General features: G+C 35.9%; 1 protein-coding gene across 1 annotated transcript in view; it reads right to left on the minus strand.

Annotated features, from left to right (window-relative positions):
* CCDC7 (coiled-coil domain containing 7) overlaps positions 1-19,626 on the minus strand; it is a 387,945-nt gene that overhangs the window by 346,139 nt on the left and 22,180 nt on the right. Inside the window, exon 4 of the mRNA XM_046011852.1 lies at positions 6,545-6,565. Within this exon, the coding sequence (XP_045867808.1) occupies positions 6,545-6,565 (21 nt within the window). The remainder of the gene's footprint in view (positions 1-6,544; positions 6,566-19,626) is intronic.

Below are 19,626 nucleotides of genomic sequence, written 5' to 3' on the forward strand. Positions count from 1 at the left end.
TAACTGATATTCTAAGCATTAACTCTGCTTAAACAAAGCTGAGCAAGATGAGTGCCTCCCAGCTTTAAAAAAAAAAAACAGTGGGTGTAAAAAAAAAAAAAAAAAAGCACATTTAAAGAAACACAGAAACAGCCAATAATGTGGAGACGTAACCAAGTAGAGTAGCAAAAAAAAAAAAAAAAAAAAAAAGAATTTTTTTGACAAAAGGGCAAGATATCCTCCCATGTATATATACACTGCCAACTTTAATGATGGGAGGGAAAATGGAGAAGAAGAAGAGGAGGAAGAGGAGGAAGACAAAGAGTAGGAGGGAGAGGAGGGAGAGAGGAGGGGGAGGGAGAGGAGGAGGAAAAAAGAAGAAGAAAGGAGAAGAAGAAGAAGAAGAAGAAAGAAAGGAGGAGGAGGAGAAGGAAGAAAGGAAAAGGAGAAGGAGAAGAAAGGGAGGAGGCGGAGAAAGTTATAGTAGTAGTCGTCATCATCATCGTCGTCATCATGAAGACATAGCCTAAAACCTAGCAAAAAGAAATTCTAGCAATGGGATTTAAAATAGACTTCATTTAGTAATGCCTACTTGTAATGGAATTAGGATATAATAGCAGGAAGTATATACTGGGTAATGAACCAAAAGTCTGAAATTGAGGGATGCAGAACAGGTGGAAGGGAAATAGGAGATGTATGGAAACTCTATGGACCAAGGCATGATCCCAAAGAGGGGACATAATTTGGTGTATCAGATATATTGCCAATTCATAAATGGAGTCTAAAAGTGATGTAGCAATAGCCAGTTATCAGTTTATTGCCTTTCATCTAAAAATCCATTCTTCATTGTCCTGCTAATAATAGTGGAACATTTCTCTCTTGACAGGTGTCATGTTAACCCTTGAATAGAGGGTCCTAGACACTAGAGAAAGCAGCAGCTTTCTTCCTAAGTCCATCATCTCTCTCTGCTTAATCCAAGGACACTGCAAGGTATACCTAGTGGAGCTCACCCCAGAAAGTTTCAACAGCTCCACCCCCACATGTATCTTCCTCACAAGGTCCCTAGCATGACTTCGCTTGGGCAGCTTCTCCCAGAATTTCTTGGCAAAATCTACCAGTGTAGAACCTCCCTCTGGGAAGCTTTCCAGCATACCACCCTTGTAGACAGCTAGAGGTACACCACCCTCCCTGGAAGATGGCTTTTCCCAGCACCACAGCACCAGTGTACTGCCATCATGGTCAGCTTCCCAGTAAATCCCAGTTCCACCAACATGGCACCCCAGCAAACTTCTCTGCCACTTGGTGGTGACAGCCGCTCATTCTTCACAAGGTGTGGACCTTAGTGGTCCACAAGGTGTGGACCTCCTGAATTAGGGACAGGGTTAGGGTAGGGCTATTGAGATTTGTTCCTTCCTTAAGTGCTATGTTTCCATCCTATCAGTAGAGGCTGCTCTTTACACCCTCTATCCCTGTATTTTTTAGAGTTGTCTTTATCACTTTAAAGGTATTCTCCTGTTATAATAATTCTTTATGTTAAACTTTCCCTATTCGGATTACTGTGTAGTTCTCATCTTTTGATCAGTCCCTAACTGACACCCTGTATTTCTCATTAGGAATTCAATTTAAACTTAAGTACTTTCTGGGAAAAGAGTTAATGTCACAGAACCAAAGGAATGTGGAATAGACAATGAGATTATAGGTTATAAGATTTCATCAAAGAGGCATACTGGACACAGGTTCCAGCAGAACAACTCTGAAGCTCATAGGCTATATGTTTATCCTACATTTCTCTGCTATGGCTCACCGTACATTATGAAAGCATTCACATGTATCTTGTTAATGCAACCTGATGACAAGCATATAAAATCTCACCAGCATGTTTAAAGAATAAAATGTGTCAGCGATAAGTATGAGATTATTCCACAATTCTCAGATCTTAGTGTACATAATAATCCTCTAAAAAAAATCCTATTAAAAAGGCAGATTCCTAACTCAGTAAGTCTGACTTGGAATTCTGAAATGCGCATTTGTAACAGATATCTTGGGCGATATTTAAACATGATCCATCAAATATATTTTAAGAAACACTCAACAAAAGGTAGAAGATAATACAAATACTTAGGCAATGTATCAGATACACCAAATTAAGTAACTATTCAAAAGAATTAATTATGGATCTAAAAACTGAAAAATTTAGATTCCAGATTAGATATTTAGATGTATACTGAAGATTCCTCTTGGTGAACATGAATGCATAAATCAGGATTTCAGGAATACCAGAAATGACAGTAACTGGTACTAAGGTATAGATAGTAGATACAGAGAAAAATAGATACGCATGATAGCTATTTAGGTTATAAAATCGAAAGGACTCAGGAATGTACTGAATATTAGGAAATTGAGTTGTCAAGGTAAATCACCACACTTCTGATTTACCCAGCTGGATAAATACTACTGCCATTCACTAAGATATGGAATACTGGAAGAGGTAAAAGTTTAAGTGTAAAAAATTCTTGGTTTTATCAGTCAGAATGGCTAAAATTAACAGGTCAGGAAATGACAGGTGTTGGCGAGGATACGGAGAAAGGGGAACCCTCCCCTACACTATTGGTGGGAATGCAAGCTTGTGCAGCCACTCTGGAAAACAGTATGGAGGTTCCTCAAAAAGTTGAAAATAGAACTACCATATGACCCAGCAACCGCACACTGGGTGTTTAAAGATACAAATGCAGTGATCCAAAGAGGCCTGTGCACCTGAATGTTTATAGCAGCAATGTCCACGATAGCCAAACTATGGAAAGAACCTAAATGTCTATCAACAGATGAATGGATAAAGAAGATGTGAAAAATAAATAAATAAATAAATAAGAAAGATGTGGTGTGTGTGTATATATATATATATATATATATATATATATATATATATATATAATAGAATACTATGCAGCCATCAAAAGAAATGAAATCTTGCCATTTGCAACAACATGGATGGAACTAGAGGGTATTACGCTGAGCAGAATAAGTCAATCAGAGAAAGACAATTATCATATGATCTCTCTGATATGAGGAATTTGAGAGGCATGGCCGGGGGATGTGGGGGTAGGGAAGGTAAAAATGAAACAAGATGGGATTGGGAGGGAGAAAAACCATGAAAGACTCTAAATCCCACAAAACTAACTGAGGGTTGCTCGGGGGGTGGAGGGAGTCAGGATAGGGTGGCTGAGTTATGGACATTGGGGAGGGTATGTGCAATGGTGAGTGCTGTGAAATGTGTAAGCCTGATGATTCACAGACCTGTAATACATTATATGTTAATTAAAAAAAATTCTTGGTTTTTACTCATTGGGTTTGAGGTGAAATAGTCCAGAGGAGTTCAGAAGACTGTTTTGAGCAAGAAGTGTCTATTTCTAAATTACCAGTATAAAGGTAATTCTTAAGTGGAAAAACTGGTTGAGGTTGCCTAGGGGGAGAAGTTTAGAGTAAACGGAAAAAAAGGAAGGCACAGAATGGAATCTCGAAGCACTCCAATATTTATTGTTTAGAAAAAGAAGGTGACTCTATAAAGGAAACAGCTAAGGAGGTTAAACAATGGCCAGGAAAGTGTAATTCACAAAACTCAAAGAAATAGTGTTTTTTAAAATGAGGAAATGATCAACAATGTCAACTATGGCTGAGGTAAAGAAAACTGCATATTGAATTTAACAACATAAAAATTGCAGAGAACCATACAGAATGTTTTCTTTGTTATGGAGAAAGAATCCAGTTGGGGTAGACTGAGAATGCTTTGGAAGTAAGAAGAGTATATATAGTAAATTGATATCAAAAAATTTAGCTCTGAACCTGTAAAGAATGACCCTAAGCTAAACTGCTAAAGTTTTTATAGAAATCCACAGACAACTCTGTTTTGATAGCCTTAGTTGGATCTTTCAAGGACAGAATGCCCCGATTAACCTCCTCACTAAGTGCCTATTTACCAGTTAACAATTTTTTTTATAAAAAACTCAACTAGTTTCATTGTTCCTAAACTATCTGCAAGGCTTTTCTCTCCTTTCTTTTTTTGAAAATTTTTTAAAAGATTTTATTTATTCGAGAGAGAGAGAGAGGAAGAACAAGGGGAGGAGCAGAGGGAGAGGGAGGAGAAGCAGACTCCCCACTGAATGAAGAGCACCATACAGGGCTGGATCCCAGAACCCTGAGCAGAAGGCAGACACTTAACCAACTGAGCCACCCACCTTCTCTTCTCTCTTTTACAAATCTCGGGTTTTGCCTTTATCCCCAACAATATCTAATAACTATCTCCCTTGTAAGCAAATTTGCATACAAAGTAGTTTTTTAAAAATTGGTTATGAATGGCAAAAGAGAAATAGGTCTATAACTGGAGAGAATGCTGCTTCAATTAGAGAGGTATGAGCATATTTAAACCTGGAAGGAATGACACAATTGATTAGGAAAAGGTTAGTATATAAGAGAATGACTGATCAAATTTCTTAAAACCCAAAACAAGTAAGAGAATGAATCTTATGTAGAAGGAGGAAAAATATCTGTTTAGTGAGAGCAAAGGATATAAAGAAATTTTTGTTTGGCAGTAAAAACTGAAGGAATTCTAACCAGTGGCTTGTATTTCAAGCATTTTAAGTGACTGGCTGACATTGAAAATGAAAATGGGACTGAAAATGTGGGTTTGAGATGATAGATGAAAAGGACTGAAATTCATTTTGGAAATGCAAAGGAATTACAAGGCAGTATTTGGAATAATTATGTTTGAATAACTGTGTCATTTTCTTCATCAGTGTTTCACAGTTGAGCTAAAGGCCCAAAGAGTAAATAACTGCATTTATTCAAGGCTAAATTTTTTAGGCTAGTGAAATGAAAAAAGCAAGTGATAAAGAAGAGTAGAAAGTTAAGAAATTCACTGTTATTAAGGACATATGTTCCAAGCTGAAAAGAAAAATGAGTAAAAAAGACTGAGGAAGGTTAAGGTATGAATGAACTAATGGTCTTGATAAAGTCAAAGATTGGCCAGAATAGTATGTAAATAATAACTCATAAGATAAAAATATGTAGTTCAAGAATAAGTTGCCTGAATTAGTGATTTTAAAATAAAGCAATTTGATTAATGATAAGGTCTAGAGAAAGATTAGTTCTGGGGAGATGGGGAGTCAAGGAACTGAGAGGCTAGGATTTGGGGTAGGTCTTCATATTGACAGGATTAGGTACAAAAAGAAGAAAGTGAGACAAATCCATGAATAAAACAGAATAAAAAGAAGTTGCAAGATGAAAGAAAGAAGGCAGCAAACAAGCTTGATTGTTCAAGTTGCAAAGTATACATTTTATACGAAGGGAGAACAGTGGACTTCACCTTAATCCTACATCTCTAGAAAGATAATGACCCATCTACCACAGGCAAAGAAGAACTACTAACACTCTTCCAGTGTCAGCCATATCTATCCTAAAGCAAAGGGTATATACAGACCATAAAAGTCTACTCTGGAGCCAAAGGTAAAATAAGAGGGTGCTAGGAGACTGTTACAATTTCTATATTTACTTTTTAATTTTATATCCCAAATAAATGAACTTATTTAAGTTCTTTAACCACTTTAAAATGCCTGGGATTCAATGGTGCTTAATTGGACTAAACCAAAAGCACAACCAAAGGAGAACAAGTATCATTCTATAAATCACTGAGGCTACCCTAGAAATCATTCTGCTATATTAATAGCATAAAATCTTTCCCAAAATAGAATTTAAAACACTTAAGATTAGAGACTACTAGCTTTCAAAATGGTCATAAAACATCTGAAAATCTAAAAAAAAAAAAACATTAAAATAACATTAAGTATAAAGAAAACCAAATATAATTTTATAAGTAAATAGATTATATTATACATACTTTTTTAAATACAGGAGAAATATTTAAGTTGCTAAGTTTTCTCTTGTCATTCTTTTATGTAAATTAGTAAAAATGATAATTAAATTTCCATTATTTAATTTTAGGAGAAATAATGAGTCAAAGAGAGCATTCCAGACACACACAGGAATGTAGTATGTAATCACTGAGAAACATTTGCTTTACCTTTGTTCCTTCTCTACCTAAATTAAAAGATTATAAATAATGACTATTCAAAATTTTTTATTTCAAATTGATTTTCAGATGAGACAAAATAATTTAATTTACAATTAAGAAATGTTATGCTTACCTCTTCCATCTGATTGACCTGTTGCTGAAACCACTTTAAAAAAAAAAAGAAATACTTATTGGCAAGCTATTCAAACATATGGGTACACATGAGTGCATTTGTATGTGTATGTGTGTATGTGTGTGTGTGTGTGTGTGTGTGTGAGTTAGCTATGAAATATTAGCCCTGAACCAACATTATTATCATTTATCATAGGGTTCAGAACGGAGCTAATGCAATGTACAACTCAAACATAACATTTTTAAATATACATAGTAACAAGTTTTGGAGTTCTTTTTATTTCTTCAAAACTTAGAAACCTCTTCTCCATTAATATGTATTTCTGTACTAAATGTTAGTAGGCTTAAACTGCAATATATTAAACATACCTTAAAAAGAGATTCCAAAATCTGGAAAATAAAATTTTAATTAAAACATTTAAAAATAAGAGTTCTTCACAGCATATAATGTGATAAGTCTCTATAATTCTCAATCAGAAAAATACACAAATTACAAATTACTAAAACTATAAATCTATAATCCAAAATCATCATTTTCATAATTACAGACACAGTTTTTAGTATATCTTGCATAGACAACTCAATTCTAGAAAAATTTCCATCACTAAGATCTATATTAGGATAGCCCAAAATAATTCACATATATGATTTCATATATTTTCTTAATATAGGTAAAGAAAAAAATTAGTAGTCCTCTTGGAAGAGATTTTTTTCATATAACAGAGTACAGTAATAAAAAGCATTATCATAAAAACATTATCTCTTCAATATGACTTTGCTCTGATAACAGCCCTAAAAAATCAAGCTATAAAATACTATACTATTACCTGATATTTTTAATGGAAAATGCAAAAGAATGGTTTGGGAGATTGCGACAAAAATTGAATATCCAAAATACCAACACTTAACACTTAGAAAATGTAATGTTAGAATGATTATGCTTGCCACACAAAATACAAGCCTATTCTATCACATCCAGGTAAAAGTCTTTAACCACTTTGTTAAAGAAAAATATTACTACATTCATTCAGGCAGTAAAAAAAGAAGTTGCTCAACTAAAAAATCAGGCTACTCTAAAATCTCTCTTATGCCACACTAACTCTCAAGCAATAATTCAAAAATTGTGGTCCCACAGTCAAAAGCATCAGCATCACCTAAACAAAGATATTTGTTTATGTAAATTTGTGTAAAATTGTGTAAAAAAATGTAAATTTTTTTAAAGATTTTATTTATTTATTTGACAGAGACACAGCAAGAGAGGAACACAAGCAGGAGGAGTGGGAAAGGGAGAAGCAGGCCTCCCGCAGAGCCTGATGTGGGGCTGGATCCCAGGACCCTGGAATCATGACCTGAGCCAAAGGCAGGCACTTAATGACTGAGCCACCCAGGCACCACAGAACATGTAAATTCTTAAGCCCCACTCCAGTCAAATGAATCAAAAGCTCTGGGAGTAGCATCAGCATTTTGTGTTTTAATTAGCCCTCCAACTGATTCTGTTGCATGCTAAATTTTGAGAATCCCTGTGCTAAGTAATAAGAAATCAGAAATCTAAGCAAAAAGGGCTGAGAGCCTCAAGAAAACATACCAAAGTAAATAAATATCCAAGACTGAAGGAAAATAATTTCAGGTACATAAGGATTTAGAAACTAATGTTCACTGAGGCATACTACCCTGGAATAAACTCATTCTTCCCACTATCAACAGAGATTCCAAGATTCTCAAAACCTCTTTTCCTATCTCAGAAGATGATGAGAAACCATCATATATCAGTTTACCCATTCATTAGAGCCAGAGTTCAACAAGTATTTAAACCACTAAAAGCCTGGAGAACAAAGGCTTTCTCAACTACTGAGAAAAACATCAGTTCTAGTAATGTTGAATCTCGAACATTATTGATAAAGTGGAAAATGAAAACTGATCAGAAGTTAGAAAATCCATTTTAGGCAAACACTAAATAGAAAGAGAAAATTCTATGAAAATGTGGAAGAACATATATGAAGTTCCCCAGGAAAATATTAAACTTCCACCATTCTAATTTTAAAGATATTATCATGTAAGTGTGAAGCCAAAATAAAATTTATTTTATTTATTTATTATTTTTTATTTTTATTTTAAAATATTTTCAGAAATTCTAAGGCTCAGAAATGGTTTCACCACACATTCTAACCTAGCAAACAACAAAATTTATTCTTAGAATAGTAAACACAAACAAAAAACTGTAGGCAAGCTAACCAGTAAAAACCCTATTCTTTTTGTTTCAACTTTTTATTTAAATTCCAATTAGTTAGCATATAGGGTCGTATCAGTTTCAGGAGTAGAGTTTAATGATTCATTACTTACATATAACACTCAGTGCTCATCACAAGTGCCCTCCTTAATGCCCATTACCCATCTATAATCCATCCCCTTACCTACCTCCCCTCCAGCAGCCCTGTTTGTTCTCTATAGTTAAGAGTCTGTTTTAGGGGGGTTTTTTTTCCCTATGTTCATCTGCTTCATTTCTTAAATTTCACATATGAGTGAAATCATATAGTGCTTGTCTTTCTGACTTACTTACTTAGCACAATATACTCTAGTTCCATCCATGTTGTTGTAAATGGCAAATTTTCATTATTTTTTATGGCTGAGTAATATCCCTTTGTGTATATACACCACAAGTTCTTCATCCACTCATCAGTCAATGGACATTTGGGCTCTTTCCATAATTTAGCTATTGATGATAATGCTGCTGTAATATAAACATCAGAGTGCATGTCTCCCCTCCTTCAAATTAATATTTTTTTAATTCTTTAAAAAAAAAAAACCTAGTAGTACAATTGCTAGATCATAGGGTAGTTCTATTTTTAACTTTTTGAGGAACTTCCGTGTTATTTTCCAGAGTGACTGGCCAGTCTGCCCTCCCACCAACAGTGTAGAAGTGTTCCCCTTTCTTTGCATCCTCGCCAACAATCTGTTGTTTCTTGTATTGTTAATTTTAGCCATTTTGACAGATGTGAGGTGACATCTCATTGTCGTTTTAATTTGTATTTCCCTGATGGTGAGTGATATTGAGCATCTTTTCATGTGTCTGTTAGCCACCTGAGTAAATACCTACTCTTAAAAAAATTGTGGCTAATAGGGCTGGCACTCAATGCTGCTATCATAAGAAGTTTCCTAAGGAGAAGATGGCATGATATTTTTTAAAGTGAAATAATAACCTGTAACTAAAATTCCAGATAGGCATATGGTATCACTGAAGCCCAGAGAAGTCCTGAAGGACTGGCAGCTTTTGCCTTGCTTTATCTAGCTCAAAATTCTCTCAAGGCAAAAAGAAACAAAACAAAACAAAAACAAAAGAACAAAAAACCCAAATAAGTGGAGGCCATTCCTCACCATTGAAAGGCAAATAAATAAACCACAGCTCCCTGGAGCTGTTGTGGCAAATAATACACATGTCAACAGCCTAGAAGAAAAAGCTGGGTAGAGAGTTACTTTGGAAAAAAAGGATTTTGAAAAGATCCCATATATAAGAGGGAATCCTAACAAGCCATGCATTTGCCCAAGCCAGGACTCATGCTTAGAAAATATCTGAGTGGACACTAAACTCTCACATTTGGTTTATCTTTAGCTCAGAGCAAGCAGAAAATGAAAGCTAATTAAAGATTTGTAAACAGCCCGTCTAAACTCTGAAGGAGTGCCCCAACACGGAGCCAATCTTGAAGGAACAGGAAATAGTTTTTTCTCCTTTTCCTTTTTTTTCTTTTTGTGGCTCAGCGCATTTAAGGAAATCTTTCTCAAATCCATCAGCTAACCATAAGCAATAGGAACAGAGGTCTGAGAGACAAAATATTTAATTAAGGAATACAGACTTTCAAAATATAGACTTCTGGTTTCCAACCCGGCATGCAGAGAGCCTGGATTAGTCAGTCACTCTGTCCTAACAAGAAAAGTTGAATGAACTGAAAATCAACAACTGTTCTTATATCTATCACAGAATTGAGGTCACTGAGCAAATCACATCACCAAAAATTGAAGAGACAAACAGATGATCCTGAGAAGCAGAAATTATCAGAGCAGAAATCCATGAGAACAAACCTCCACAGGAACTAGAAGTGAGATGATTTAAAAAAAAAAAAAAAAAAATCCAAGCTGTAAATGAATTGCTGGAAGCCCAGCATGGACAAGTTCAAGAGTTAAAAACTTCAGTGGGAAAAAGTTTTGAGGAGTTTCTTTAAAAACTAAGCATACTCTTTTTTTTTAAAAGATTTATTTATTTATTTGACAGAGAGAAAGAGAGAGATCACAAGTAGGCAGAGAGGCAGGCAGAGACAGAGAGAGGGGGAAGGAGGCTCCCCGCTGAGCAGAGAGCCCGATGTCCTGGGATCATGACCTGAACTGAAGGCAGAGGCTTTAACCCACTGAGCCACCCAGGCGCCCCTAAGCATATTCTTACCATATTACCTAGCAATCAGTCCCTTTGGTATTTAACCAAATGAGTTGAAAATTTATGTCCAGTCGGTGAAGCACCTACCTTCAGCTCGGGTCATGATCCCAGGGTCCTGGGATGGAGTCCACATGGGGCTCCTTGCTCAGCAGAGAGCCTGCTTCTCCCTCTCTTTCTGTCTGCCACTCTGCCTACTTGTGCTCTCCATCCCTCTGCCAAATACATAAATAAAATCTTTTTTAAAAAAAGACAGAAAAGAAAATGTATGTCCGTACAAAAACCTGCACACAGAAGTTTACAGCAGCTTTATTCATAATTACTAAAACTTGGAAGCAAAGAAGGTGTCATTCAATAAGTGAGTGGATAAGCTGTGGTATAACTATACAATAAATCACTCTGTACCAAAAAAAAAAAAAAAAAAGCTGGCAATCCATGAAAAGACATGTAGGAATCCTAAACGCATATTACTAAGTGAAAGAAGCCAATCCAAAAAAGACTATCCACTGTATGATTCCGACTATATGACATTCTGGAAAAGGAAAACTAAAGACATAAAAAGACCATTGGCTATCAAGGGTTGGATAAGGAAAAGAAGATGAATATGTGGAGCATGTGGGATTTTTAGGGCTGTGAAACCATTCTGTATGATACTGTAATTGTGTATACATATCATTTTACATTAGTTAAAACCCATAGAATGTACAACACCAAGAGAAAGCCTTATGTAAACTATGGACTTTGGATGATGATGATGTGTCAGTATAGCTTCACAGATCATACTGTAAGGACCTATTTAGAAACTGTCCCTGCTCCCCTTCCCCCAGGGGATTTACTTGGAGAGAAGTCCCTGAAACCAGCTCCAGGTAACAAAGCCCAGATACAAGGGTGGGTCAGGGGTGCCTGGGTGGCTCAGTGGTTTAAGCCGCTGCCTTCGGCTCAGGTCATGATCTCAGGGTCCTGGGATCGAGTCCCACATTGGGCTCTCTGCTTGGCAGGGAGCCTGCTTCCCTCTCATTCTCTCTGCCTGCCTCTCTGCCTACCTGTGATCTCTCTCTGTCAAATAAATAAATAAAATCTTTAAAAAAAAAAATTAAAAAAAAAAAAAAAAAACAAGGGTGGGTCAGCCAGGCGGAGACATCCGATCAGTGGGGGTTTGCATACTGTCTCCCTGGTTACCAAGGAGTAGGGACCCCTGCCCTCTGGGAGCCATTTTGGCGCCAATCCTAATCAAAGTGTAATAGGCTGGTTCTAATGTCTACTAGGGTAAATTGTAATTCAGTTGGTCACCTAGCATCACTGTGGAGTTTCCTGTGTGAGTTACATTTTCATTGGCCACCTGTGCGTGGCCAGGTCCAACCGCATGACCTTTGCCCCTAAAAGCTAATCTGTGAAACAGAGGAGGGTCGCCGTCTCTTGTAGGAGGTGCAGCCCCAAACGTTCAGTTAGATTCTTGATGCTTGGTGCCAAATAAAGCTTTGCTTGACCTTCGCTTTATATCAGTCTCGCTCCTTTAATCACGGACCCATTATTGGGGCATAACAATACAAAGATACTACTCTGGTACATAATGTTGTTAATAGAGGAGGCCCATGCATGCATAGGAATAGCAGGTATATGGAAACTCTCTGTACTATATGCAATTCGGCTGAGAATATAAAATTGCTCTAAAAATGAAGTCTATTTGGGGGCGCCTGGGTGGCGCAGTTAAAGCCTCTGCCTTCCGCTTAGGTCAAGATCCCAGGGTCCTGGGGTCGAGTTCCACATCAGGCTCTCTGCTCAGTAGGGAGCCTGCTTCCCTTCCTCTCTCTCTCTGCCTGCCCCTCTGCCTACTTGTGATCTCTGTCAACTAAATAAATATCTTAAAAAAAAAAAAAAAGAAAAAAGAAAAATGAAGTCTATTTAAAAAATAATAGTTGAGAAAAATCACTAAACAAAAATAACAAAATTTAGAGAGAGGGGAAAATCTGATATCGAGAGTTACCACATAAAATACTCAAGATATCTTGTTTTCAACAAAAAATTATGAAGCAAGCACTCAATGAAACAAGAAATTGTGACTTATTTGAAGGAAAAAATGAACAGATATTGTCCCTAAGGAAGCTTATATGCTGGACTTAGTAGACAAAAACTTTTAGTTTACTGTCTTAAATACACTCAGTAAGCTAAAGGAAATCATGCACAAGAATTAAAGGAAACAAAAAATAGTATTTTTACAAATATAAAGAAAGATACAGAAACTACAAAAAGAAACCAAATTCTAGAAATGGAAACTTAAATAACTGAACAAAAGGAACTATAACTGAAATGAAAATTTTACTAGAGGGTTTTGACAGCAGCAAGCAAAAGAATCAGTCAATTTAAAGAGAGACCAATTGAAATGATCCAGTCTGAGGAGAAGAAAGAGAAATGAATGAAAAAAAGGACAGAGCCTAATAGAATTATGGGATATCATCAAGCATATCAACATAGACATTATAATACTCCCAGGAAAATAGAAAGAAAAGGGTGGAGGGGAAGAATAAGGAAATAATTACTGAATACTTCCCAAATTTGAGAAAAGATAAGGATTTGTATGTCAAATTCCTAGTAGAATAAATGAAAAAGATCCATATGAAGACACATTATAATAAAACTGTTGAAAGCCAAGCAGCAAGAGAGAAGTAGTATGTATAAAAGTTCTTCAATAAGAGTAACCACTTATTTCTTCCTCAGAAACTATGGATACCAGAAGGTAGTGTGATGGCATATTTAAAATGCAATGAACAAAAAAATAAATGCCAAGTATTACATATCTGGAAAAATTATCCTTCAAAAATGAAGGAGAACTTAAGAAAAAAAAGCCATAATTAAATGTAAGAAAATTATGAGTAAAAATATGTAAATATGACAGCATATACATAAACTGTGGAGGGAATAAAAGGAACAAAAAGAAGTTTTTTAGACTGTGTTTGAACTTAAATAACTGGCAACTTAATAGAGACTGCCATATGCTTAAGATGTTATATATGAACTTCATGGTAACCACAAACCCAAAATCTATAAAAGATACAAAAAAGTAAAGAGAAAGAAGCCAAATATAACAATATAGAAACTCCTCCATCACAAAGGAGAGCAAAAGAAGAAGAACTACTACAAAAACAACCATAAAATTAACAAAATGACAAGTACATACTATCAATAATTACTTTAAATGTAAATGGTCTAATTTCTTAGACATAAGATGACATAATGAATCAAAAAATGTAAGAATCATCTACATGCTGCCTAAAAGAGACTCACTGCAGACCCAAAGATACATACAGTCTGAAAGTGAAGGAATGGAAAAATACTGACCCTTACAAACAGAAGAAAAAAAAAAAAAGCCAAGTAACAATACCTATATCAGATGTAATACTTTTAAACAACAACTAACAAAAGACAAAGAAAGGCATTACATAATAATAAAATAAAAGGATCAATACCACAAGAGAATATAACAATTGTAAACATCTCTGCATCCAGTATTAAAGTAATTAATACAAAAAGCAAATATAAACAGACATAAAGGGAGAAACTGATTGTAATACAATAATAGTAGGAGAATTTAACATTTCACTTACATCATTAGGTAGATCATTCAGACAGAAAATCAATAAGGAAATAAAAGTCTCTGAATGACACATTAGACCAGATAGACATAACACATATATATAGAACATTCCATCCAAAAGAACAGAATCTATATTCTTCTCAAGGGCACATGGAACATTCTCCAGAATAGATCATATGTTAGGCACAAAACAAGTCTCAATAAATTTAAAAACTGAAATAATAATATGCATCTTTTTGAACCACAATGATATAAAACTAAAAATCAGAAGAAAAAAATGAAAAAAACGCAAACACACAGAGGCTAAACACATGCTACTAAACAACTAAAGGGTCAAGGAAGAAATCAAAGAAAAAAACTGAAAAATACATGGAGACAAATGAAAACACACTGTCTAAAATCTATTAATCTAATTAATCTATTTGACACAGCAAAAGCAGTTATCTCACAGCAGGGAGATGTATAGCAACATAGGCCTACCTCAAGAAACATGAAAAAGCTCAAACAAGCAATCTAACCATACGCCTAAATGAACCAGAAAAAGAACAAACAAAGCCCAAGGTGAATAGAAGCAAGAAAAACTAATAACGATCAGAAGACAAATAAATAATAAGACTTTTAAAAATGTAAAGATCAATGAATGAAACCAAGAGCTGCTTCTTTAAAAAGATAAACAAAATTGATAACCTTTAGCCAGACTCATCAGAGGAAGAAAAAACAAACTCAAATAAATAAAATCAGAAACAAAAGAGAAGAATCAACACTACAGAAATACAACAGAAAATAAGAGAATACTATGAAATATTGTGTGTCAGCAAACTGGATACTCGAGAAGAAATGGATAAAATCCTAGATATATACTGTAAGGGCCTATTTAGCCAGAGCGATTCCATCCGGTTAAACAGTGATTTTGTTGTTTATGCAGTAAAACTTAAACTGACCCTGCCCCCCCGCCCCCCGCCAGGGGAACCTACTTAAAAGCAAGTCTGGGAAACCAGTAAAATATGGTCGACCAGTCTCTGATAACAGAGCCCAAATACAAGGGTGGGTCAGGTCAGGTAGAGATAACAGAGCCCAAATGCAGGGATGAGTCGGGCCAGGTGGAGACATCCAATCGGGGGGGGGGGGGGGAATACTGTCTCCCTAGCTAGCAAGGAGTGTGGGCCCCACCTTTTGGGCACCAATTCTGACCAAGGTGATAGGCTAGTTCAAATAGCTACTATGGGGTGAACTGTAATTCAATTGGCCACCTGTGTGTGACCTAGCATGACTGTGCAGCTTTCTCTGTGTGTTGCAATCTCATTGGCCACCTGTGTGTGGCCAGGCTCAACCACATGGCCTTTGCTCTATAAAAGTTAGTCAGTAAGGCAGGGAGGGGTCGCCCTCTCTGTAAGAGGCGGCCCTGAATGGGCGATTTGATTCTCAGTGCTTGGCGCGAAATAAAGCTTTGCTTGACTTCCATTTGTATCAGTCTCACTCCTTTGATCACGGACCTATCATTGGGGGACCTTTCAATACAATCTTCCAAAATTGAATCAGGAAGAGACAGAAAACCTGAAGATCAATTACTGGTAATGAAATTGAACTGGTAATCAAAAAACTGCCAAAAAATAAAAGTCCAGGACCAGATGAATTCATAGGCAAATTCTGACAACATTTAAAGAAGGGTTAATACCTATTCTCAAACTATTCCAAAAAATCAGAAGAAAAGGGAATGTTTCCAAATTTGTTCTACAAGGCCAGCATTGCCCTAATACCAAAATCAGAGAAAGACAATTAAAAAAAAAAAAAAAAAAAACAAACCTTAAAGGCCAATATCACCAATGGACATAGAGGCAAAAATCCTCAACAAAATACAGGCAAGCCACATTTAACAATACATTAAAAGAATCATTCACCACAATCAAGAGGGATTTATTCTGAGGTGTCTGGGTGGCTCAGTTGGTTAAGTATCTGACTTCAGCTCAGGTCATGATCACAGGCTCCTGGGATCAAGCCCAGTGTCAGGCTCCTTACACAACAGGGAGTCTATTTGTCTCTCTCCATCTGCCCCTCCCCCACTCATGCATGCTTTGTCTCTCAAATAAATAAAACCTTAAAAAACAAAAAGAAGGATTTATTCTGGGGATGCAAGCATAGACTTAATATTCACAAATCAATGTGATGTAGGATTAAAATCCACATGATCATCTCAATAAACATTTGACAAAATTCAACACCCATTCATGATAAAAATTCTCAAGAAAGTGGGTTTAGCAGAAACACATCAACATAACAAAGGCCATATAAGAAAAAAACACAAGCTAACATACCCAATGGGGAAAAAAAACAGAGCTTTTCCCCTAAGGTCAGGAATAAGACAGGATATCTACTTTCACCACTATTATTCAACATAATACTGGAAGTCCTAGCTATAGAAATCAGGCAAAAAAATATATATTAAAAAGCATCCATATTGTTCAGGAAGAAATTAGACTGTTGTTATTTCAAATGGCATAATGCTACACATAGGAAACCCTAAGCTATTAGAAATAATAAATGAATTTAGTAACACTGCAGAATACAAAATTAATAATCAAATCTGTTGCATTTTATACACTAATAAGAAAGCAGCAGAAGAAGAAATTAAGAGAATTCTACTTATAATTACACCAAAAAAATTAAATACCTGAGAATAAATATAACAAAGGTGGTAAAAGACTTTTACTCTAAAAACCATAAAGCACTGATAAAAGAAGTAGGAAGATGACACAAATAAATGGAAAGATAGTCCATGCTCATGCGATGAAGTTCTAGAACCTAGGTGAGGTTCGGTGGGCTGAGGTCCGGAGCCGATGACCAAGAAAGAATTCTTGAGACATCTTTGGTGCAAAATGGTGGTTTATTAAAGCATGGGGACAGGACCCATGGGCAGAAAGAGCTGCTGCCCTGGGGATGTGAGGAGTGGTTGGTTATAAACACAGGAGTTGGGTAGGTGAGGGCAAAGTGGGTGTTCAGAAGGGCTATCTGGATAAAGAAGACTGTCAGGATATTGAAGACCTGGTTATTATCAAGCCAAGGCCGTTTTCCCTCTAATGAGGCACTAACACAAAGACAATTGGGAGTCTCCTGGTGGAATGTCACATTCCTGCTATCAAGCGTCCTTGTTAGTGTGATTTAGGTTTAGAAGAAATTTAACTTTATTTACTTATCCTTCTATCTCAGCCTCCTTCAGTTTTGTTTATGGAGGGGAGGGTGATGTTAGGGCTTGAGGAACTGAGTTATGTGCCTCTGGAAATTGGGCTATTGATAAGGTAACTTCTTTGGTGTAAATCTCAAGGACATTCGTAAACCAAGGGAGACTCCTGCCTTGCAGGATTGTGATCTCTGCAAATTAACTGTTTGTTTTTCTTTTAGGGCAGCCAGGGGTGCCTGAGGAATGTCACACATATTGCCAAGGGAAGCGGATGGAGAGGGGGTGCAAGGTGCCAGCTTTTGCTTTGTCCTCAGCCAGCCTCCTGCTCCCTCATCACATGGATTGAAAGAATTAATACTGTTAAAATGTCCATACTACCCAAGGCAATCTACAGGTTTAATGCAATCTCTATCAAAATAGCAATAGCATTTTCACAGAACTAGAATAATCCTAAAATTTGTAAAGAACCATCAAAGACCCCAAATAGCCAGAGCAATCTTGAAAAAGAAAAACAAAGTTGAGGTAGCAGAAATCCAGATTTTAAGAAATACTATAAAGCTATTAGTAATGAAAACAGTATGGTACTGGTACAAAAATAGACTCATAGAGCAACAGAACAAAATAGAAAATCCAGAAATAAACCCATGCTCATACAGTCAATTAATCTACAACAAAGAAGACAAAAATATACAATGGCGAAAAGATACTCTCTTCAATAAATGGTGCCAGGAAAACTGGACAGCTATATGCAAAAGGATGAAACTGGGCCAATTTTCTATACCATACACAAAAATAAACTAAAAATGGATTTGATACCTAAATGGGAGACCTGAAAAGAATACAGACACTGTGGTTTTGTTTTGTATTGTTTTGTTCTTGACATTGACCATAGCAAATTTTTCTAGATAGGCCTCCTAAAAAAAGAGAAACAAAAGCAAAATAAACTATTAGGATTACATCAAAATAAAAAGCTTTTGCATAGCAAATGAACCATCAACAAAACAAAAAAGCAATCTACTGAATGGGAGAAGGTATTTGCAAATGATGTATCTTATTAGGGGTTAACATCCAAAATATACAAAGAACTACATAACTCAAAACAACAACAACAAAAAAATAATAATAATAAAGGCAGGCATGACAGAGGAACAATACCAAAAAAAGCAAAATGGCAGTCTTATACCCAAATATGTTAATTATTACACTAAATGCATATGACCAAAACACTCCAATTAAAGGCAGATATCATCAGACTGAAAAATTAAAAAGATTTGTCTATAAGAAACACATTTTAAATAGAAAGAGATAAACAGGTTAAGTGGAAGAAATACCATGATAACACTCATCATACGAGTAACTGTATCAATATCAAACAAAGCAGACTACAGAATGAGAAATATTATTATAGACATATGAAATACTACTTCATAATAACCAAATGGTCAGTTCATCTGAAAGGAATAATAAATTATTGGATTCAACTAGCCATGTTTTGCTTAGGATTTTTACACTTATTTACAAGTAAAATTACACTGTAATTTACCTTTATTTCAATGTCTACATAAACTTTGGGTACAAGAATATGTTAGCTTCTAATAACAAGTTGGAGAATTATCTCAGTTTGGGTTCCCCCAAAAGCAGATACTGAGACAAGAAATGTGTGCAAGCAGTTTGTAAGGCAATCCCAAAAAATATGGGAACAGAGGGGAGAAATCAAAGAATGGTGTGTATAAACCATAAACATGAGTTGTTATTCAGAGCAACTGAGGCTCAATCTTATGAGGGACCATTTTAGAGCACTGTAAATACACTTCATAAATGTCCACAAAGGATACTTATTCATCAATTCTGGGAATATTAACTCTGCAGCAATTCCAGCCTGCCAGTCAGGCAAAAACACACAATGTACTTCAGTTAGAAGCGAGCATGAATTTTTGAACTTGGATCAGACAGCTGTTTGAAGTCCAATGGAACTATTACTGTACCTCTAGTAAACAATACCACCCCTGTAGGACCACAGTCTCCAATACCATAGTACCTAGACTTGCAGGGATTGTAAATAAATATTCCCAAAGTGGATCATTGGGAGTGATGAGAAGAGAAGGCAAATCTACTTCTTTGATTCCTGGACCTGTATAACTCCAGTAACTGGGAACATAGCATCACAGTTGGTTCAACACGTATACCACCTCTTGCTGGACAACACCCTACCCCCTCAGGTGGTATTATTATTGAGTTGAGCTTAAGGAGTATTATATATTCCT

Source organism: Meles meles, chromosome 7 (assembly GCF_922984935.1).
Source record: "Meles meles chromosome 7, mMelMel3.1 paternal haplotype, whole genome shotgun sequence".
NCBI classification, from domain to species: domain Eukaryota; kingdom Metazoa; phylum Chordata; class Mammalia; order Carnivora; family Mustelidae; genus Meles; species Meles meles.